This window comes from Caloenas nicobarica, chromosome 3 (genome assembly GCF_036013445.1).
Source record: "Caloenas nicobarica isolate bCalNic1 chromosome 3, bCalNic1.hap1, whole genome shotgun sequence".
Lineage (NCBI taxonomy): Eukaryota > Metazoa > Chordata > Aves > Columbiformes > Columbidae > Caloenas > Caloenas nicobarica.
Genome location: NC_088247.1, coordinates 104,538,148 through 104,561,707, shown reverse-complemented (window position 1 = coordinate 104,561,707; position 23,560 = coordinate 104,538,148). Strand labels below are relative to the sequence as shown.

The 23,560-nt window shown below is 43.0% G+C and overlaps 1 protein-coding gene across 4 annotated transcripts in view; it reads left to right on the top strand.

Annotated features, from left to right (window-relative positions):
• Positions 1-22,087, top strand: part of LCLAT1 (lysocardiolipin acyltransferase 1) — a 124,242-nt gene extending 102,155 nt beyond the window's left edge. For all 4 annotated transcript variants that reach the window (XM_065632613.1, XM_065632611.1, XM_065632612.1 and 1 more), the window contains one exon: positions 17,857-22,087. In XM_065632613.1, coding sequence (XP_065488685.1) covers positions 17,857-18,365 — 509 coding nt within the window. In that variant the 3' untranslated portion in view covers positions 18,366-22,087. The remainder of the gene's footprint in view (positions 1-17,856) is intronic.
• Positions 22,088-23,560: the final 1,473 nt, after the last annotated feature.

Below are 23,560 nucleotides of genomic sequence, written 5' to 3'. Positions count from 1 at the left end.
TGCTGTTCCTTTTTTCAGTATTCAAAAATGAGACAGGTATTGTTACTGGCTAACAATTCCAGGCAGTAGATCATGAAGGGAAGGCATCATGTGTAGTAAATCAGAAGCAGCTACATAGATCAGCTGTAGCATCAACATTTTTGAGGTCCTGCTTATGTCAGGACAAAATGATGGACTTTTAATCAATTTTAGAATCTTTCCTTGATAATATGTACTTCCACAGCATTTAGTCATCTTCATCTTGCTCTAGGGGATACATTTCTGGTTTTGAAGCGTACTTCAAAATTGTACATCATAGATGGAGTTCAACTGTTGGTAGTAGAAGTGTCTTCAGTACAGGAGAACCAGAGAAGGAAATTGTTCATTTAGTCTTTTCCCCTTTTACTGTATACAATTATTTTTTAAGAGTCTGAGTACTATTGTATGTTCTTCAAAGCGCTATATAAACTCTAATTATGTTTTAATATGCCTACTCTATCTATAGACAGATGGGGAATGTATACTTCTGTTGCAGATGGTAAAACCAAGGTCTGGGCTTCTGGGGACCTGTTGCTGGTTGAGCTGCCTGGCTCAGGAAAACTGTGCTCAGCTGGGTGGCTCTGATGACACACTTGGGTCTGGGCTGGCGACAAGACTCAGCAATAGGTCTTCCCACCATACCTTGGCAGACAGTGTCACTTTGGGTTCTGTCCAAATCCCACCGAGCCCCTACTGACAGGTGGTGCCAAGGCCTTTCTGTGAAGGACCCTGGATAATGTATGTGCCCTGCCTGATGTTAACCTGGCCAGAGGTGACAAAGGCCACCAAGTCCCAATCTAGTGAATAAAGGAGTTCATTCTTCCTAAGCACTAGACACATCTGAAGTTTTCCCTCTGGGAATCCCAGTGGGATTTCCCTGCAGGTCTCCCCAGGAGGATGCTGCTGGTAAGTAACTAGGAACAGGTAATTAATTTGGGCTCATGCCTGCCCTAGGACTGCAAGGAGAGCAGCATAGATGGAGCTGTGTCAGTCTACTACCATGTACATCTCTGCTAGTTCTCTTGAAGGTGTGTGGCTCAGGGAGGAAAACAGAAATGTGCCCTGTAATTGTAATGGAGAAATAGCCAAAATAGCTTTAAAGATGTGAATACAGTGAAGTTAGACAGCCTTCCAGACCTCCATCGGTTTCCTATTTCAGATTAGGTAAGATAATTTACTAATGAGTCTAAAAACATACTGATAACTATTTTGTCACTCTTAGTGTCAAGGGAGAAGTTTTTTGAAAGTCAATGAAGACAGATGGGCAGTAGCCAATTCATTTCCATCTTGGGGCTGTTGCCTACAATGTTATTTCATCACAGGCAGTGCCATAACTCAATGTACTAGTCAATTTAAAATGCCAAAGCGTGCCAGAGTTTTACTCTATGGATAGAATTATTCATTCATGTCTGCAGTTGGTGAAAGTGGAGTGATACTATGACGACTTCTCAGATATTCCATTTTGTAACCTCTCCGAGACATTTGCTCTCACTGCAGCAGCATATTCACTCTTCTAACACTGTGTTTTGGTTTGACGTACAATATATCTTATAAACCAATCAAAGAATTTGTCACTTTGGTGTGAAGTCCACTCAAACATGAGTTACTACAGGTGTTTGAAGAGAAGCTGTCAGTTTTCCAAATGAATTTTGTTGTCAGCTTTGACATTTGAAAGGCCATTTCTACAATAGAGCAATATAGTTAAAGTTGTTGTCATCACTTAATGAACTTAAAACTGTAGGCTGACATGGCTTTGGGAGAATAGAAATAGGAGATCTTACTTTTTGGGTTGCATTTCTTTTGCCTCAGTCACTAATTATGTGTAGTTCCAGAGATATTCAGGCTATAATTACTTATTGTTTGGTTTGTTTACTTATTTTTAATGCTCTCAGAAGCAGGGCAGATGGGAGAGTTGGTGGGAGCTAGTTTCCGTCACCATTGCTTAGGCAGAAAACATACTGAGCTGAGTGTTGGACTTTGGGTTTCAGCATTCATCATGTTTTTCCATGTTTCAAAAAGTATAGCAAAGTTGCTGAAGCTCTCCTTTGCTTGTGTTTGCCCACAGAGAGAAGAGTTTTTACCAGAACTACCTCTTAGAACTAAACTGTCTTTGAACTCAGCCAAGTTACAATCCATTTTTCATCGCCCCATCGTTTATTTGTGAAAGACCAACTGGCAGCTCATCACTCTGCAGCTCTTGAGAACTCTAACTGTTCCTCAGATGAGAGATTATGTGCTTCAGATAAACATGAACTCTCTCACCGCCTTTGACCTGCCATGTGAACCAGTAGCAACTTCTTTGTTCCCATTTGTAACGACAACGTTTTTCCTTCCCTCTGGGATGGGAAATGGGAGACATCCAGTTGCCTCTGGCTGATGAAGACATTGTGCTGGACTATGGCAGAGCTTTCCTGCGGGCAGTTCAGAGCTTTCCACCAGCCCTGGGCCAGGTTTCTTACCTGGCTCTTGCTCCTCCACAGCAGAGGTGTTGGTGCGTTTACTGGTGGCCCCGAGGGCTCTTGGCCTTTCCCCTCGGCTGAAGCTCTTCACAGTTGTTCGTGTCCATAGACCAAAAAGGAGTGAGAACAGAAGTCTTCTCCTCAAGGCCATGCAGATGGTGTCTAGCTTGTTCATGTCCATTGAGCCAAAATGTTGAGACTTAGCAAGGCTGGATATTGACTGTAGTGAACTGTGTTCTGTACACAGCACTTGAGGGAAAGTATCAAGGTACTACTAAGGAACATGGATTTTTCTGGGATGTTCTACTGATGTGCGTGTTTCCAATCTCTGTGTGCCATTCTTGAGCAGCACAGGAAGCTGTGGAGTGAGGACAACACGATGCCTTCTGGAGGGGAGCAACAACGCAGACATGTTGTTCAGGCAGTCTTGAGGGAAAGTGTGTTTTGAACTCAAATGTGTTAGATACAGCAAAGAGTATTTATGGAAAACAGAGCTCAAAAGGATTTTCTGCTATGACAAGTAGTTTGTACCCTTAATTAAGCATTGTCCTCTCAATGCACTGTGTGAAATTTAGGGGGCTTCATTTTTCCAGAGTTAAAATATTTAAGGAAAACAATTGTGTGCTGACAACAATGGACTTTATAACTTGCAGGCCATTTGTTTCTATAATTCCTGTGAAATAAATGGAACTGCCCAAGTTGATTTTATTCATTGTGGTTTAGTTATGTACATATTCATATTTGTGTCAAAAAGCAATGTTAAAAACATCAGTAATGACTGCTCCCAGAGCTTTCTAGCACACAGTGCCAACAGAGTTAAATGTTCTGTCGGAGTGCAGAGATGGAAGTTTCTAGCAGATATTTTCAGGAAACCGATTTTATACTTCTGTTCAAAGAGACCTGTACAACAAGGATTTACAGAATTTTCTCATCTATGACTTCAGATGCCAGCATGGGATTAAACACCTGACCACTGCAATCCGTGTCTTTTAACATAAAGACACAAAGCGTAGATTATGAGCCTAAACCTGGTCCTACTTGCCTTGAGCAGAGTGATGCATGTGGCTCAATGTTGGGCCATTATGCCATGGTATAGGTGGTCTCAACCTCATTCTTGCAAGGCTGAGACCAGATCTGAAGATCTGGCCCGTATCTTGACTCTTTTGCTGTCCTTGAGGTAGGAATTCAGTTTTTACTTCCCAGGCTGACAGCCTGACAGCATCACACATGTGGAGGTACAAGGTGGACACCCAGAACTCAGCTCCAATCTGAGCACAGGAATAACTATTCAGGCACTCTCAGCAGTCTTTGCTCCTTTTCATTCAAAGGGTTGACTTTAGTATAATTTTTCTAAGCATCCTTATCAAAAGCAGTAGTTGGAATGAAACCATTAGCAAACCATTTTATTTCTAGAGACAGATCTTTTTGCTGCTGTGCATTTAAAATGACTGCAATCCGTCATTCCTCTGCAAGGCTATGACACAGTGTTTTCACACATGGTCTGTAACATCCCTTTTCCATGGCACTGTCATGACAGCTTCTGTTGGGACAACCATTCTTACATCAGCAATTAAACATAACTGAGCTGGAGCTAAGGATATTGATTGGCGGTTCCAGCAGCCACTGTCAGAGGAAGCTCATTCACTTCTGGACCTCCCTGTGTCTGTTTTCTGCAGGGCATGACAGGGTGGAGAAGCAGCTCCTGCCCATGCTTTGTTTTTCCTACCTCTGCATCAGTGAAGGGAAGAAAGACTGTTTGTATTGACACTGTAGAAGTGTGATGCAGGATCAACAGTTCATGTCCTTCACCTTGGCTTGAGTCTGCAGTTCTGGGCTCCTTAGTTTAAGAAGGACAAGCAATTACTGGAGGGAGTCCAGCAGAGGGCTGCGAAGATGATTAGGGGTCTGGAGCATCTTTCTTATGAGGGAAGGTGGAGAGAGCTGGGTCTGTTCAGCCTGGAGAAGAGAAGCTGAGAGGGTATCTCATCAATGTTTATAAATATCTCAAGGGTAGATCTCAAGAGGATGGGACCAGACTCTTGTCAGTGGTGCCAAACAATAGGATGAGGGGCAGTGGGCACAGACCAAAGCACAGGAGGTTCCACCTGAATATGAGGAGAAACTTCTTGACTTTGAGAGTGCCAGAGCCCTGGAACAGGCTGCCCAGAGAGGTTGTGGAGTCTCCTTGTCTGGAGACATTCAAGACCTGCCTGGACACATTCCTGTGCAATCTGCTCTGGGTGAACCTGCTTTAGCAGCTGGGTCGGACTGGATGATCTCCAGAGGTCCCTTCCAACCCCAACCATCCTGTGATTCTGTGAGTGACTGAGGTGGGCAGCAGGTAGCTCATTTCACTGGAAGACCACCGTCCCGGCGCCATCAGGATGCAATCAGGAGGATGTTTGCTTTTGCAATAAGGATGGCTTGAGCAGCTCTTTTTTTATTATCTAGGAAAAAACATAGGAGACCCTCAGTTATGTGCCATGGGTGCCTGTAGGTCCATGCCTTCCTGAAGAAATGGCTCCTGACAGAGAGCCCTCAGCTGGACCCGCCGGCTGCAGGTCAGAAGGCTTGGGGGAGGTTGTGCTGGTTACCCCCGCGGCTGTTCTCCTTCTGCAGCAGCTTGGGGACACGTGTGTTATGGAGGTTTCTCTGCATGAGGAGGATCTGAAGACCGTCAGACCCTTCGACTTCATGGCTCCTTTCCACCAGTGGAGCTCCACCAAGTAGCTGCAGTAGGGTTTGGGTCTGATCCCATGTTGTTAGGGAGGAAAGGAGCTATATAATCATTATCCTTTTTAGAAATTTTAACCACAGCCTGTGGAAGGATGGCAGTGCTTTATCTGGCAAATATGTCACTGTCTTTCATCAGCTGATTATAATCATCTTGGAAGTTTCAGTGTGTCTGTTTTTCCCCTATTCTTTTTTACTATTGTGTTTTGTTTAACTTTTCCTAATGAGCCCCATGAAAAGCAATTGTTCTAAATAAATCATGTGCGCTACAAAGCAGTATATCACAATTAGGTCTCCATTATACTTTAATTAGGTATTCCATTATTAAATTGATGTCTTAGGCATCTTCCAGGTCTCAGACTAATCCAGAAACAAATTCCTCTTTGTGGATAAATATTAGTCAGTCGTAATTAAAGAGTATTCATTTGAGTTGCGGCTTTTCATTAAATCCCTTTCTGATTAAGATGGCTCCCCCAAGTGCTGGGCTGATTAAGTTTAATAAGATTTGTCCACTTGTGTGTAACATGGTCTGGTGGAAACAGTTTTAGCACCAGGGTATTGGGAACAATAAGTTCATATCTTGGCACAGGCAGGCGTGGGTCCAAATGCCTGTTATGTGCAGTGCTGTGTGCTCTCGTGTCAGGGGGCTCTGCGGTTTGTGGGCTTGGTCAGCAGAGGGGAAAAAACACATGGAAATTGAATTAGTAGTGTTAGAGCTGCATATCAAAGGGTTAAGTTATATCTAGGGGGTTACAGTAAAGAATGGAAGATTAAAGTATGTTAGAGGCTCAGTTTTGTTGAGTAATTCAGGACTAGGGCTTTGCTGCTGAACTGAAGCCCAAGCGCTTCTCTGCCCCACACTGATTTCCCTCAGTGAGATGTATAGATTAGCTCGTTTCTTTGTAAATATACCTCAGCTGCCAATTCAGATAATGAAACAGATGTTCTGACAAAAGTTCTTCAAACAGCAGAGTCTGAAATGTTTTCAGAGCAAAATCCTTGTCCTGGATTTAAAACAAGGTGGAGCAAAAGCGTCATGCAGCTTTGGTATCTGTATCCCATCAGAGAGGAGTTAAAAGCCTCACAGTTTCCTGCGTGCTGAAATTATGCCATCTTGTCAGGTTATTGGTGCTGTTCTGCATTCCTCTTGCTTTGTACACAGAAATGAAAACAAACCCCTGTGACCAAGAATGGCAATAGGACAAAGTGGTGAGGCACGAAACACGAGAGATCGGCTTAGGACGTCTGCGGAAGCACTCCATCCAAATACCTGAGGTGGCTGCTAGCAGGTGTTTTTTCAGCATCTAGTTCATACTCTATTTTTGGTACAGGGTACATTTTCATCTAGCATTTTGGTTTGGTGTGGGCCGCATTTGTAATATCAATTCTCTCAAAAGTTTGAAGGTGTTTTCAGTTTCTTCTCGGCTATCCCAAATACGATGGTGCTGGGTGTATCATGTAGCCCATCTTTTGTATTGTGAGGAATCCAAGTTCACCACCAGTCATCCCAGATTGCCCTTTCTGAGGCTGCTGGAGGCTGCATTGACCAGGAGCGATGCGTGGGGCAGTTTGCAGAGGGAAGGGCTGTAAACAGGGTCAGGGCACGAAGCAGCTCAAGAGTACTCTCTGGTGGTGACTTTGGGGAGTGACAGCAACAGATAGCAAAGTGCACTGCAGTAGCATAAGGTTACCCCTCTGTAGCCATTAAAAAAAGGAAGAAAATAGAATAAAGCAAGGAACGGAAGCTAAACTTTAAATCTGGATTATAGAAAAGAATGGGTGTCAGGCACTAGAGGCCAAGGATAAAATCTCTTTTCTTGGCTAACCATTATTTATTTACTTATTGTTACTATTGCGATACCACGTTGGATGTTGTTATGCTGTTCATAGCACCTTCCATTGGCATGAACTAAGGGCTGATGGAAAGTAAAAAGTCTGTGGCATTTCTGAGGAGATAGGATGCACTTTGATAAGTGTATTACCAAGTGAAAACTGCCACTGCTTCCTTCTGAATATCTGTGTTGAATTATTTTTCTTTACTCCTCACAGGTTCTCACAGTAGCTTTATAGTGGCTTCACAAAACAGAAGACTCAAAATAAGTTGCACAGTCAATTTGGGGCCTAATGTTCCTCTATCCAAGACAATTTGAAAATTATTTTAAAAAATAAGAAAATGATGAGAAGATTCCTATCGTACATCCTAGCAAATCCTAGAACTATTAAAAAAAAAGATAGGTATATTTGAACAGAGTGTAAGTGATGGTTGTAGAGGAATTAGGAGGAAATGAATAACACCTAATAGAAGGACCAAGGAGATTGGGAAGGGTAACACATTTAAGGCTTGTATTTTAATTGAAATGCTGTGCTACAACATGGGAGTTCATACATACTGCTACTCCTTGCATCTTTAAAAATGTAGCACTTTTATTTTCCAGAAGTTCCAGGTGTTAAGCTAGCTGGGTTGTTTACCTAGCAGTGACATCCTGCAATGCTGAGCATCCTTGGTATGGCAGCTGTGTATGTAAACTGTTCCAGAGTGGTTTGCTTTACTGTTAACTTGGTGAGGCCAGTCAGAAATGACAGTGGAAATTATAAATGCAACAGCTGAATTCTGGCAGAACTGGATAGCCTCAAATAGAGATGTGTTTTCTCTTGTAGAGATTAATGCTTAATTCTATCTGTGTTGGAGAGAGATTGTTCATCCAGGCAGAGAGCAGAAAAATGTACATGGGTGGATCACTTCTTTCTCAGATTCCCAGTGACTTAAAATGCCCAACAAGTAATAGTAGAATTAGGTGGATAGTCTGTTATATTAAAATAATAGGCTTGAGGTGCTTATACATGCTATGTGTGTGTTCATGTATGATTTATTTTAGGGTTCTCTGACACCTTGTATAATTGTCTTGATATTTAGCTTTCAAGAAATACTTGGATGACTAGATTAGCTTTCTTTATTTTTCTTTTTTAAATCCACCATTTCCTAATTTATGTATGTTTGCCTGTCTAGAAAGACATCTTATGACAAGGTAGGGTACACATGATGTTTTTTTAAAGGATTTCACTGCAGTATAGTAAATTATCTTTATTTTAATTGTAATCGTGATTCTTGTCTGTATTTGGTGGCTGTTTGCCAGAAAACTCATGTTAGAGCTTAGTAGAGTTGGAAAGTCACATACCAGTGTGTCAGTGTCTGTCTGTTGTATGAAATATCATTTTTCTGTATGAACAGAGGTATACTATAAGCCTAGAAACAACATGCTTCCTCCTCGCTAATGTGTAACATACCTATGAAAACCAAATCCCATACGTGCACATAGAGCAGATGTGTAGTCTGGAACCCTGGGAGTGAACAGATATGCAGGGAGGGGAATAAACGTGGCATTTTTGTTATCTGGATTTGGTAGATATAGTTTGGGAATGATAAAGAGTAGTGAGTCAGTTGTGCCTGCTCATCCCTACTGACTGAAAATAACTTGTTATTCCAACCCTTTTATCCCTTCGCTCCCTTCCCTCCACATATTTTTATATTTTATTTATAGCTCAACCAGCTTTTGCTTCGCAATTTGTAAAATAACCCTTCAGAGCCGGGGAGGGAAGACTGAAGGGCGACAGCCCCTGGGCAGTTGCGGATGGGGCCGCTGGGTCGATACGTTCCCCATCGGGATGGCCAGGTGTCCCCTCCAGCCCTGCACACCTTCCTTCCTCTGCGCAGAGGTTCTTCTTTTAAATTAACAACCTCGGTTGCCGAAGTTGTGGGCTGGTTCGTGTTGACAGCAGTACCCAGGGGCTACGCGCCGTGTTTCGGAGGAGCTGACCGTGGCTCTGATAGGGGCTGGGTCGGAGGGCCCGCGTCAAGGGAGGTCACAAGAGAGAGTTGTATCTGTAAAGCCTTCACAGAGGTTGAAAAGTGTTGTGAAACGCGTGAAATCTGGCACCACAACTCATTCTGGTATTTTTCTCCGGAAGCCTAGCTGCACAAACAATGCCTGCAGGAATTATAAGCTAAATCTTCTGTATTTCGCTTCAACTTGACACATGCCTAAGTATTTTTGCACAGTTTAATAGGCAAACCAAAAATCAATTTTGGCACTTGATACATCTTAACTTTCAGACCAGGATAATAGACTTCTTGATCCACTCTTAGCTTTCCCAGCTTTCCCGCAGCACTGACTTTTCTCATAACTGAATTACACCATGTCTTCCTTCTTGCATGAGCTCTCATCTGGTTTGGAGAGGAGAAGGGAGCTGGCAGGTGTGTCTGCTGAAGAAAAGAGCATCCTGCAAATTCAAATGGAAAGGAGGAACATCTCTTGTCGCTGTAGTAACATTGGTTTATAGTCATGCGAAGAATCAGTCTGTGAGAGGCATTTAAGTCGATTAGATTTTATTGGCATTACAAGTTCAGTGTAGCGATGGCAGTTAAAACAAGAAATCTGGGTGAATTATTGTGTGCTTAACTGCAGTCCTCCTGATTTGCTGACTTATGGAGAGGGTGAGGGGAGAGACATTTTAAAGCAGTGAAGGCGAAGCCGATTAGCAGCCACCAGCCTGGGGTGTGAGAGTGGAAAAACTTTCCCATAGCTCCTTTGCACACCATGACTCAACTGGGAACAAACAGCCTTTCGTGGACAGTGTACCTGGCCATTTTGGAAAACTCCTAGAATTATAGAATGGCTTGGATTGGAAGGGACCTTAAAGATCATCCAGTTCCAACTAGACCAGGTTGCTCAAAGCCCCGTTCAACCTGACCTTGAACACTTGAACTCAGCTGGTTCCATCACCCACACATTGAAAAGTGTGTTGAAATACTAGAAAAGATTCAGGGAGAAACAAGAGGGATTTGAGCTTTTAAGAGCATACTTCATATTGAGATTTCAGAAGCTCAGCAGGTTTAGTTTGTTCAGGAGCAACTTAGGTTTGTAGATCAGGCTGACACCTACATGAACAGAGACAGCTCTTTAATTTAGTAGAGCTATATGGTGGGGAAGTAAAACTAGATACATTCAGTATAAAAATAATGTACTGTTCCCCATCCCCAGCTCCCAATTAATTAGAGGAATTGCCTACCTGATGTTAAAAGCTTTAAGACAACGAAGCATGTCTGTCTTACAACATCCCATGGCAAAACCAAAGGCATTCTGCATAAGCTCCTGTGGCATGTGTTATTCAGGAGATCAGATTAGATGATGATAACATTCCCCTGTGATGTTAAAATAATTAAATGAGGTATTTACAGAGATTTCAAAGTGGATTCCCCTCCCCCCACAACAACAACTACAGTTAATGGTATTGTTTTACACATTAATGAGATGTGGCATCAGGCTGCAAAACTGTGTAATTTAAATGTATTTAACGAAAGAATTAAGCACAGGTAATGATTGCTGATAGCTATGAGGATGTCCTTGTCTCTCTTGATCTCTGTACCAGATCCCAGCAGTGCTCTGCTCCTTCCAGGGCTGTCCCTTCCCTGGGCTCCCACCCTCAGGGACAAGAGGTGCCGTTTCCTTAACTCCATCCTGTCGGCAGGTGGAAGGTCTTCCTCTCTCCTTGTATCACAATGCTGGTGGAAAATTGACTCGCTAGAGAAAGAATTGCTATGCAGGATCCCTCTCCCCTGTTAATCAAGGCCAGCATTATCATTCTGTCTTTTTTTGTTTGTTTATTTGATTGCTACACTTACCCCCCAAAAGATTTCCAATAACTACTGAGTTGAAAGTGATTTAGATTAACCCTGGCTGGTACTGCTGCTCTAAAGAGGGCTGCCTGAAGTTTTAAATCTTCACAAGGATGATACTTCCCAGGAGGGGCTGTAAATCCTTGAAGCTGCTCCCTCCTGATACTGTGTTCTTAATGAAAAATGACTCAGATCTCAGCAGCCAAGACAGTAGTATTTCCCAGTAAGCACTTTTAGATGGCTTTTGTTTTAATGTCCAAAAATGTATCTTTGTTTCAAAGCTAGTGTACAGTACTCAGATATTGTAAAACAGCTAGTTTTGTTCTACTTGTTTCCCTTATCTGTTTTGAATATGTTGCTGTTCCGTTTATTTATAGAAATGCCAAGCTTCCTTTTGTTGGGTTTCCTAAGGAAATGTATATAAAGTTGAAGATATTAAGGGGGGCGTGTGGGAGCTGCGGTCAGTGTTTTGTGGAAGCCTGGAGATGGATGAAGCATCTGGAGCTGTGTGACAAAGGGACAGGTATGCTGCCTTGCAGGAGGAAGCAGCTATAGTTATGTTGTGATGGGAAGTCGAATGGCGAAGGGCCTCAGATATTAGTCCCACTTTTCACAGAACAGCTTATTTTAAAGGTGATCATGAATATTTTGTTGTGAGTGTCTCAGTAAACCTCTCCCCATTCTGGCTCAGCAACTCATTGGCGTGCTGTTCTGTGATGTACTGTAGTTAAGAATAGCATATTCTATGCTGGATCAATGCAGGGGAAGAGACTGTATAATCCTTGTATGATTTAAAGTAGTGTCAGTGATAACTGAAATAGGACAAATTACAGTTGCTGAGATCCTCAGTAGGGATGGAAATGGGTAATAGCCATCACTGTTAATGCCAAGGAGACTCAGCTGCCTGTTCACCCTCCAGGCTGCTGAGAGTCTGAGCGGTTCACTGCTTGGATTTGCCTGGGGCCCATCTTCATTTTTGGCTCACGAATGGTCATTGTGGCTTTACGAGCTTCTGTTCTGCATCATCATTTTAGCTCTGAAGTCGCTGCTTGTATAGATCCTTCTGTCTTGCAGTGAGCTTGCTCAGCATTGCTCAGTCCTGGGTATGCGTGTCCTTGCCATTGATATGAATCATAACTGAGGAACAAGCAGTGCTCAAGCTCCTGAGTGATGCTGTAGCAGAGGGGATGGGTCCATCCAACCAGCCCGCTTATTTGGGGCTGTGCTGTGGGGCTGAGCATCACTTCTGACAGTTTTCACCAGTTACAGCTGCCTCGCAATACTGTCTGTGAATGTTTTTGAAAGAAGCTTAAAATAGTTTAGTCCTGCTTTTTATATTCAGGCTGGTTTCCCCCCTAGAATTAAAATACTGTCCTGATATTATTTAACACACAGAGTTAGAAGTAACTTCCAGTTTACCTGTGGTATCTTTATTTCAAACCTAATGAGAAGCTCTTATTTCTAAGGTTTTATAATTGGTGGTGAGATAAAAGACTTGTCTGCACACACAGAGCAGAGCACAGGAGCACAACAGCAGGCAGGGAAAGCCCCAAAACCCAGACAGAGAAACAGAGTCCCTACCCCGGCTCCTCCAAGGGCTATTGTGGGGGAGCCATCGTCCCTTGGGCTGGGGGTGACACCCATCACAGTGAGTCAGTAGGAGAGGCTCTTCTCCATCACCTGACAGACTGAGGGGAGTTACTGCTTGCAGGGCTCTGGGACTCGTTACATGATGCCGAAGAGGACCTTTTTTTGATTGTATGAGATTTATTATGGGTAATTTAGGGGAGCAACCAAAAGTGGGGAAAGGGATGGTTCAGGGTCATTTGGGAGGAACAAGTTTGGGAAAATAGAGGAATAAGAGTTAAAAGCGGCTGGTCCCGTGTAAATGGGGCTGGCGAGTACACTTACCTGGATGTGTCCTGCACCTGATCAGCCCAGTCTGCTCCTTCTTCTCATTAAACCGTATTTTAAACTGTTCTCCCAGGTGAAGGGACTCTGTGGGTGTGCGTATGGAGGTCCAAGTGCCAGCAGCTGGAGAGACCGGGACCTGTGCGTATCATGTGGGTGCATGTGCCAGTGTGTGATCACTCACGGCTATCGAGCAGGACTAGTGGGCAAGTAAGGGTAAGAGGCTTAGAAGCCAGGTATCAAAGTGGCCATAAGTCTTGGTCAGGTACTGGAGAGGTCAGATGGTCATGATTGGGCTACTGGAGGGTCTGCAAGGTCCAAGCCAGCAACTGGAGAGACTGTGAGGTCTGGGGTCAACTGAGTCCAGTTTGTTGAGGCAGCTGGAGAAGAGGATCCAAAGACCAGCTGGTGGGTGGCCCTGGATGTCTAAGGCCAGTTATGGAGGGCTTGACAGTTCACATGTGTCTGTGCAAGGGGCCTGTACCAGCCACTGGAGAGGGGCTGTGGGCCTGGGGGCTCCTGTCTCCAGGTGCCAGCACCTGGGAAGACCAAGGACCCAGGGCCAGCTGCAGCATAGACTGTCTGTGGCCGGTTGCTGGTGGGACCCATAGCCTGTATATAGGTATATAATTCCCACTGGTGGGCTTTTATCCTTATCAACCAGAGAGGGGAACACAATGAGGCCATTTTGTTTGCTTTAGAGCTCTGTTCTCTGTCCATGTTGATCTGTGGCCGTCTGTCTGTCCGTGCCTGTGCATTGTACGTGTGTATTTATGTGTGTGTGCGTATTGGGAATGTGTGCTCAGACTTGCTCCCAGCTGTGGCAGGGGGCTCTAGCAGCCTCACCTCTACTGGACTACCAGGTCACAGAATGTTAGGGGTTGGAAAGGGATGCTGCAACTTCTAACACAGAATAAGAATTCTGATGGAACAGCTGGTATAGTGAAAGAAAATGTTTTAATTTTTCCTTGGAAATATTTTTTTTAAAGGAAAGCATCTTTCTCTAATGCTGTTATATTGTTCATGAGCCTGGTAAGTTCTTCCTCTGCCACTTCTGAATGCAGTGCCCAAACCAACCAGCTGTGTATTGTGATCACTTGAAGTAATGTCATGTATCAACAGAGCCTGAAAGACAAATAACCGATTGGAGCACAGGAAGTTTAAAAATAAAAAGAATGGAGCTTTTGAGGCATTTCGTCATCCCAAAATGGAGACTGCCACATGGATTAATCATCATCTACATGTTATGCAGTTTATAGCTGCGTAACAATAACTACAAATAAACTTTATATTTACTTATGAGCACTGTAGTAAGCTTTCCTTTTCTGAGGTGCTTTTATAACGCATAGGACAGAATATTTTCCATGGGTATGAAGGATATTCTTCTACTACTGCAGGAGGAAATTCGTAAGACTGTAAAAGTAGTGGAACTGGTGTCTCTTTGGTCTGAGGAGCTGGGCTACCTGCCTGACGTTTTAGCCTTAATGGGAGTTTGTTAGCTTAATTAGATTTCAGATGCAAAACTGTGAATATTATTTGACTTCCTCTGTCCTTCATTCCTTCCCCAATGAGGTGTGGATACACGCAGGATGAAGATCCCTCAGATATCACTAAAAGCATTGCAAAAAGTGCCTTGTCCACCAACAGCTTCTCTGAACAGTGAACAAATATGCTTGCTTACTTGATCTTTGACATACTAGAGAAGTAGAATGATGTGACTTCCCTTAGGGCAATTTCTTCTTAAAATGTGCAGAAGCAAGTGTTCTAAGCAGATCTTTAAATCCAGGTAAAAAAAAAAATTTGTCTTCAGTTAGGATTCAGTTAGTGATTCAGTTAGGATCACATTTGTCTTCAGTTAGGATCACTTTCTTTTTCTGGTTGACTGGCACCTTGCTTTTGATCTGAAACGTGCTATTAGATATCTCCAGACTGCAGAGAGAATGAGCTTTAGCTTCAGAGGGAAACAGAGTCAAGATGCTCTAACCAAGGATGCAGGTTCAAAACTGCCCGATTACACCTAGCCTAAGGGATTTTTGTCCCTGCTCATGAGTGGTCTGCTTTCATCTGCTGCATTAACTTTTCTTCTTTTTAGCAGTTTTGCTTGTAGGGTGTTTGGCAGAGATGCATTGACCCTGTCCGTATTAAAAGATGTCATTGATCAATCAGCAAACAATGTGCAGAACATTTTTGTTCGAGTGTGCAGTGTGGATCCTGCAGCTTTACTGCACGTAACACTAGCTGGGCACGCTTCTTTCAGCAGCTGTAGAAAACTGATTGAAGCTAGTCCTTTCCACAGGCTTGCCTTGCCAGGGAATTAAAGCTTCAGGCTGCCATTCGTGTCGAGCTTTTAAATATGTATGACCCAAACAAGGGGCCTGTTGAGAAGGGCTCCAGTCCTCTTGCATATGAAACCTGGCATTCTGGTCTTCTCTCTTTCTGATGTGTCTGCGCTTTCAGATATGCTAAATCTACCTTTGAAGTTTCATTTCTTCTTGTGCAAAGTACACTCTAATAGGTGAACCTTGCACCTGGGAATTAGGAGATACTGGTGCAAGCTGGACCCACTGAGTGGGTCACATAATCACCCTTTGCCTCAGTTTCCCCGTTTGTAATGCAGAAAGAGTAATGTCCACCGTCCTGTACGCATGTCTTTGAGTTTTGTTCTGGGTGGCTAATTTAGAAGCCATAATGTAAGGTAGACCTCATGCAATCTGGTGTGAGGCCGTGCTGGAAGGTGTCTGTCTGGGGATGCTGTAGGTCCATAGGTAAGGGGTAGAGGCATTCCTGTTTCTGATTAGGAATTCATGGGCAGAAATACATCTGCGTGCTGAAGGGATCAGACCAGCTGTGTGGGTGCAGGGAGTCCTGCCCAGCCCTGCCAGTCCAACTCTTGCACGGAGTCAGAAAATCTGTGTCGTAAGCAGATCTGATGCTTTATTGCCTGTGGTCTACATGCCAGTGATCTTTATGTGTATAGCCTTGATTTTTCAATAACATTTGCAGGTAATGGCAGGCTGACTGTTTAGCTGCAAAGACACAAGTGGCTGCAAGATGGGTGAGAAACTCATGTAGCCAAAACCTGTTTTCATAGAAGGCTTTTTTCATACAAGGGTCTCAGGAAGGCTGAACTTTTCTGGCCTCCCGCTTGATGTAAAGTTGTGTAGATTTTATGTGCCACCAGGACCTGGGGAAGACAGACTTTAAGAAGTGTGTGTGTTCTAGAGGTTTATGTAGCAGCCCATCCCCTGGGAAGGACCTAGGGGATGTCTGTCCTGTAGGGCGACTGCGATTCCTTCTGGTGGCAGAAATATTTGGATTAGGGGGAGGAAAAATATGAGCTGTTCTCAAAATGAAAATGGTTTCTGCAACGGTGCAGCAGGCTGGGCATCGTTCCCCTTTGTGAGGGCAGAGTTTCTCAGACACAAGCAGTTTTGGCACCTCTTGGAAGGAGATCCGAAAGGTTTTACCTGTGCAGAATACAGTGATTCTCTGCTTAGATAGGATGTGATCCCGTAGCTAGACAAAAGCTGGAGTATTGAGTTTTGCTCTGATAGGCCTCCTAGGAGCCATATATAACTCTTCAAAACCCCAAGTAACCGGCCATGAGACTGTCCGAGAGGGATCGTTATAAGACAGCACAGTTATAAAATAGTCTGAAAGGCTGAATAGGGTTTTTCTTCCTCTCGTGGTATTTGGAGTTGAACTTTAGATATGTAATTTTGCACATGGCCTTTTGAAGTAACTTTCTATTCTGTCCCTGTCATTTTTAGAGCTGTAAAGGAAAGCCAAAATGCCAGGGAAGGGAGAGCAAATGAAAAGGGGGAGCAGGGCTAAAGAGTAGGTTTTTATCATTTTTGCGAGAAGTGACATCACCTATGAGAACAAAAGTCTTCAGTCGCTGCAACTGGAGACAGCTTTTAGTCTCCAATTCTATTTTGCCCCGAGCCAGCCAGCCAAATAAAAACAGCGGGATAAATCACTGCTGGCAGAACTTAACAGTTATGCAACATCCAGTGCACCATGAGCCTATTTTTAGATCAGTTTTACACTAGCAGAATTTACTTTATGAAATCTAAAAAGAATGTCTGGTCAGAGGCTGGGGGATGAAGAGGACATTTAGAAAGTGCAAAATGTAAAAACGCTTGGTACAAAGATGCGCTAGCATACCCCGCTTTGGCAATACTGATATCCTTTCAAGACTGTTGGCTTGATCAAGCGTGGTAATGAAGAGTAGAGGGGTTTTTCATCAGTTTTTTCTTGAATTTCTAATCTGCAATTGCTTTCTAAATGGTTAATTGTAGTCACCCAAAGAGCTAACTATATGTGTTTAACTTAAAGCTGGGCTTCTACACCAGTTATGCTATACTTTGTCTTTATCAGATCTGGAATGCAGTAAGCAGCAGCTCACCTCCTTATAGTTCTGGGTGGTGAGATTTAAAGAAATTATGTTAACTGGAGTACTCTGCAAAGCTGGCTGAGCTACAGGGATGCTCATCATCCTTTGTGAGATACCCTAGATTTAATGAGCTCTTGATATTTAGCTGGTATATGTTTCATGTATGTTTTCTCAGTCTTCAGTAAATTAGGATTGTGTATGCTGCTTGCTCCAGATCAAACTGAGTCTTTTTCAGTGTTCTCATGAACATACACCAAGTTGTATTTTGTTAGTTGACAGCTATTTCAGCTTGCAGCACAGCTATGAATAACTGAAGATTAGTCTCGCATACTCTGCTCTTTATCCAAGACCAGATGTGCATCTTCTCTCCTTTAAATTTGACTTTATCCTCTTACTCACTGTGTTGTAAATCTACATTAGTTTGTACTGTGTATAATTTTGTTCCCGAAGTTTTTGCTCAGATTCAGAACAGATAATGCTTGGGAAAAGTTTGACCTCTCAGCCATTAGAGAACCTCACAGATAAAACATACTCTGTATAGCTAACCTGTCATCGGGATTTCTGCCACAATTTGGACAGTTTCCAATCACAGCTCAAAGTGAATTAGTGTTCTGACCATTGCATGATCTGCACTGATATTTTTTCCCCCAAAACCTTTCTTCTAGGTGACAATCTTGATGCTATTCATGACATAACTGTGGCATACCCCCAAAACATTCCTCAGACGGAGAAGCACCTTTTGAATGGAAACTTCCCGAAGGAGATTCACTTCCACGTCCAGAGATATCCCATAGAGACTGTGCCCACGTCCAAGGAGGAGCTGCAGCTCTGGTGCCGGCAGCGCTGGGAGGAGAAAGAGGAGAGACTCCGACACTTCTATGAAGGTGGAAAGTGCTTCGGTGCGACAGGGCAAAGCACCATTCCGCCGTGTAAATCTGAGCTCAGGGTCCTCGCGGTTAAGTGCATCTCGCTCCTGTATTGGACGCTGTTCCCGCTGGGTATGCTCGCTCTGCTGTACCTCTACAGCTTTGCACGGTGGTATTTTGCAGCCATGATCATCTTTTTTGTGGTGCAGCAAAAGGTATTTGGTGGGCTGGAACTAATTGAACTGGCTTGTCATCGATATTTTAAAAAGCAACAGAAATTTCGTGACACAAAAATGAAAAACAGTTAGTTCTGGGGCAGAGAAAAATGGTTGGTTTTGAGATGTTCTGTGAGTTTTATGCACAGGGAAGAATTTTTGCATGAGAATTGTCTTTTACTGTTGCCATTGTTAGACATTTGCACTTGATTCTGTGAAAAGAAAGAAAAATGTTAGTTATTGGTACATGTGAAAATGGTAGTTTTTATCTCTGAATGTAATTTCAACATTGCTCTTGCAAGCAGCTAGCAACTGCATTCTGCTGTAATTAAGAAACAAATTGCTGGATTATTGAACAATCGTAAGGACATTAATAAATGTGACATGCACTGAACTTTCATGTAGAAACCCAAACTGTCGAGCTAAGAGAGACACATGTATGATTTCTGTATAATCACGTTGTCAGAAAGTGAGCACCGGACTTGGAAAGCTGTTAACGCTGTTTTAATGGTAGGTAGAAGTTGGAGAAGTCGTCGTTCTGTTTCTTTTTTCTCTTTTAATATTCGAACTTATGTTAAAATAATATTTTCACATAAGCTTTTCGGAGCACTGCTGAACCAACCACTATTCAGCCAGTCTGGCTTGGTCACTCAGAAGGGTTTTTAAACCTTGCAGTCTTGTGTTGTAGTATATAAAACAGTGCTGGTTCTTTCTTTATTTACATCTTAACTGATTATTTAATAGACCTATGCAGCTTAGTTTTGATTTCTCACTGTTTCATATTGTTTCAGTCTCCCTGCTGTGGGAGGCTTGTACCTACTGTAGTATACAGAGTTGCAGGGTAGAGGAGCTGGTTTTCTGTTGGTTTATTGGTGTTTTTTTCTGGTAGAAGCAAAAATAAGTGTCTGTATCTGAGTAGCTGGCAAATGTTTTTCGAAAAGGTCTCCTTGTAGATATTATTTGATTGAAAACATTTTATTTTTTGGAGTAGGCAAGATACCCTTTTTTTTGAAGCGTTTACTTTGGTTTTCACATTGCTTCCTCTGCCACATAGTATGAATTTTGGGATTGTCCTGTGCAGGGACAGGAGTTGGACTCGATGGTCCTTGTGCGTCCGTTCCAACTCAGAACATTCTGCGATTCTATGATATTTCAAGTGTCTGCATAGATAAGCAGGAAGGCTGCTTGTTGTGTGCATGTCAGCCAGACGTGTTGGAATGCATCTGATGCAACGATTGTCTCTTTGGTACAGTGGTTGTCTCCTTATAGACACAAGAGCTGAGTTTCAGATTATCACAGCACGAGGAAATTGAGCTGCATGTTCCTTTTACAGTATTTTCTTTGATTCCCTGATGACATCATTGCTTTTCCAACCCCCTTTGCAATTATTTGGGAATTCTTTTGGGGCTCTTGCTATGACACTTTCCCTTATTTTCATGACATTCAGAAAATCTGAAAGCTTCAACTCCGATAAAGCACTTTCAAGTATATTCCTTGTCATATATATATATATATATATATAAAATATAAGTAATGTTCATGCTCACGTAGCAAAAGACTAACATTGCCAGCACTTATGAGACACTTCAGGTTCGATTTGTTTTTCAACCTCAAAAATGTTAGACCACTTGGTCAACTGTATTGCTGCAAAACCTTCCTGACTTACTGAATATTTGTTGTTTATTACATGAAGGCTTGTTTGAGCTCAACCGTAATTGCCTGGCTCCGTATGTTGAGTGGCATGGCCATGAAATGTAGAAGTACAGAGTGCAAAATGTATCTTGTATTGTGCCGAATATCTCAAGCATCGGATTAGCATGGTGGACACATCTGTTTTCCTCTATATTACAACACTGAACGTGTTGTCTAATGTGTTTGTATCAAAGGCCATTTTTTGAACGAATCACCAGCCTCTCTTCAACTGTCCCTTGCAAGGTGACAAGTATTTTTTAATCTGTGCTTATAATAACTAATTGTTTATTACGTGAAAAGTACTTGAAGCCATCTGTTTTACTCTAATTTTTTAAATCCTTTTTTTCTTAAAAATGAACAAAAATAGGTTTATATTTAGGGTTATTTTTCTTAATTATTTTCTCATATTTATATTTGAGTACCTGAAGACCGACAACTGGTGTTTCATTGTCGCGAGTGGAAGGAGGTTCTTTCTACACTATAAGGACTATTTTTGACATAATTCTGTGATATCAAAGGCATGGTTGCATCTTAAATCTACATAGCCTGGTTTTTCTTTGCGTAATACTCTGCTTTCGTGCAGTTCCCTGCACATCCAGGTAACTCGCCACCAGGGAAAACCTAAAAACCTCATTTATGGCTAATGCAGAGGAGCCCTAAAAGTCGTCTTCTGGTCTGTCCTAAGCCACGGCTGTGCTTTCACACCAGGAGCAACCACGGCCAGCCTACTCCAGCAGCCTTAACATAGTCTTCAGGAATGACTTCAGAGGACAGGTTATGTTTGTTGGTGGCATGAATACCAGCTACGTTTTTCTCAGTCGTTCAGAGAAATTTGCGGTGTCATCAAACGTATCAGAAACATCAGTGTCAGTCTTGGTCATGGAGCAGTGAAAGGTTTACGTCTGCGTGTGATTAAAGTTGGGCTCTGAAAACGAAATCAAATGCAATCCATCACTGACCCTTACAAGGGGTTTTCTCCCAGCTGGAGCCAAACGAGTAACCTACTGTAACATGGTAAACATCCTGCAAGTCTGTAATTCATCCTTGTCGCTCGTATATTCCAATTGAAGAGAAAGAAAAATCTTCTGGTCAGTGGCAAATGTCACATTTGCGGCGCCTGACTCCCTCATGCGGGGCAGCACATGGTAAGTGAAGAATCCTTCTCTCGCAAGGGGTGGTATTGGCTTTGTGACTGATATAAATTTTCAGGTTACGAGCGTCATTTTCCAGCTCAATTAGAAGAGCAGGACAGGGGGAAAAAAAAGAATAAAAAGCTTTATGGATACGGAAGCTTCTTTGTTTAAAAAGTGGTAAAGGAAGCGGGGAAACATCTTTCTGTGAATGCTTTTTTTTTTTTCTTTGGTCAAAATGTAGCTTTTTACTTGAAAGGTTCTAACATACAGATTTTTTGGAGACAATTTTGCTGTTAACCACCTGTTTTGCTATTCAAAGTACACTTAGACATGCTGGGTAAATCACTTTGAAATTTTTTCAATGCTGTTAGGTTAAAGGTGCTAGTACTCCAGGAATCACACACCCCCCCTCTTTCGTGGAACACGTATTGACACTAAGACCCATCTCACTCATTAGCACATTTGCCATGGCTCATCTCTCATTGTCCCAGCAGCTATGAGACTATCTATGGGACTGACAGGTATTGCCCACGTTCACTGAGATCAATGATGTGCTGTAAGGATACTGCTCTCATTTGCTCAGTCAAATGTTTCCTCATCAGCATCAGGGGTTTCCTTCTCTTTGCTCAGAACAGAAGGTTGAAATCCTGCCATCTGTGTTTGTCATCAAGATCATCTGGGTAGCAGGACGTCACACTGAGACATGTCTCTCTTGGGTTCAAAGCTGCAAGGCCCGAAGCTGGTCTGTAAGGTGGTGTCTTGATCATACAAAATGTAGTTCCTAGTTTTGTGCATTGCATCAGTTCTCCATTGTTTAAAAAATATCCATGTTTTTATAACTTGGTTTTATATGTACACTGTGTGAAAGGAAACACCAGGATACTACAAACCTACAGAAAGCCTTAGTTTTCAGAGTTCACTGATTATATTAGAATGTTTTAAACATGTACCAGTTACTCTACAGCAACAATAAAGACCTGAAGTATTGCATGTGTTTCATTTTGCTGTTTTCTTTTTAATGCATGATGTATTCTATGTGCACCTGTAAGGAACTGTCGTGGTTTAACCTCAGCCAGCGACTAAGCCCCCACGCAGCCACTCACTCACTCCCTTTCAGTGGTATGGCAGTGAGAACCTGAAGGGTAAAAGCGAGGAAACCCATGGATTGGGATATACTGTTTAATAAGTAAAGCAAAAGCTGTGCACACAAGCGAAGCAAAACAAGGGATTCGTTCACCGTGTCCCGTGGGCAGGCAGGTGTTCAGCCATCTCCAGGAAAGCCATGTTCCATCATGCGTAACGGTGACTTGGGAAGACAAACACCAGAACTCCAAATGTCCCCCTCTTCCTTCTTCTTCTGCTGAAATCTATACTGAGCATGACATCATATGGTATGGAATATCCTTTTGGTCAGTCTGGGTCAGCTGTCCTGGCTGTGTCCCCTCCCAGCTGCTTGTGCACCTGACACGACCTGAGGAGCTGAAAAGTCCTTGACTACTGAGTAACAACTAAAACATCAGTGTGTTGTCAACATTATTCTCATTCTTAATGGCTGAACCCTCTCTTCTAGCCTCCTCATGTAAAGGGATGCAGAAAAGTTTGAGCGTGCAAGGAGGCACAGTTCAATTTTAGTCTTGCTCTGCTACTTCACCAGCATTGCTTAAGAATAAGCTGTGGTTATTAAGAGCGTGTTAGGTATTGATACAGAGGTCAGTCAGCCCTTGTTTTACATATATCCTCTTACCAGCCTGTGTAGTTAGCAACACAAGAAATTATCTATGGCAGGGTTCACGTTCTTTGAGGGCCTGTTTTTAATGGAACTTCAGATGGCAGGCTCCATCACCCCAGTGCCAATCAGTGTGGAAGGGCAAGGGCTGTATTTCTCAGGAGCTGCCGTGTTCCTCGTTACCTAAGGGGAATAGCAAGACGCTTGCGTCTCCAGCATGTACCACATGTCCGAAGACCACAAGAAACTGCGACCCTGGTAGCAGTTTCTACAGCTAGAGATGATATTGCAATGCTGATGTGTGCTCAGAGCATTCAAGTCAGTCCCCGAAAGTCGAAATGAGTCACGCTCCGTAACGAATGGCTTGTCTCCTGAAAAGATGGTTGGCACTTCCATTTTGTTTCCGCAGGGCTCAAATATACAATAAAAAAATTGATTTACCTGTTTTACCAGCCATTAAAGAAAATAATTGCAATGGAGGCCAAAGCTTTCACACTCCAGCTGCCCCAGACGCCTCCTTTTCAGTTCAGTACAACAGGTGAAAGGCTGAGTCTTATTCCCTGAGGACTTTGAATCAGACCACAAGCTAGCTCGACCAGAAATTATTCCCGGGAGCGCGGTCTGTGTTTGGGTGACTCTCCCTCATCCTTGAGAAGGTTTGCACTGAGACACACAAGAGGCAGAGCGAGCTCACCCTTGTCCTCGCTGAGCCTCTCCAAAGGCCCAGTGTATGTAGC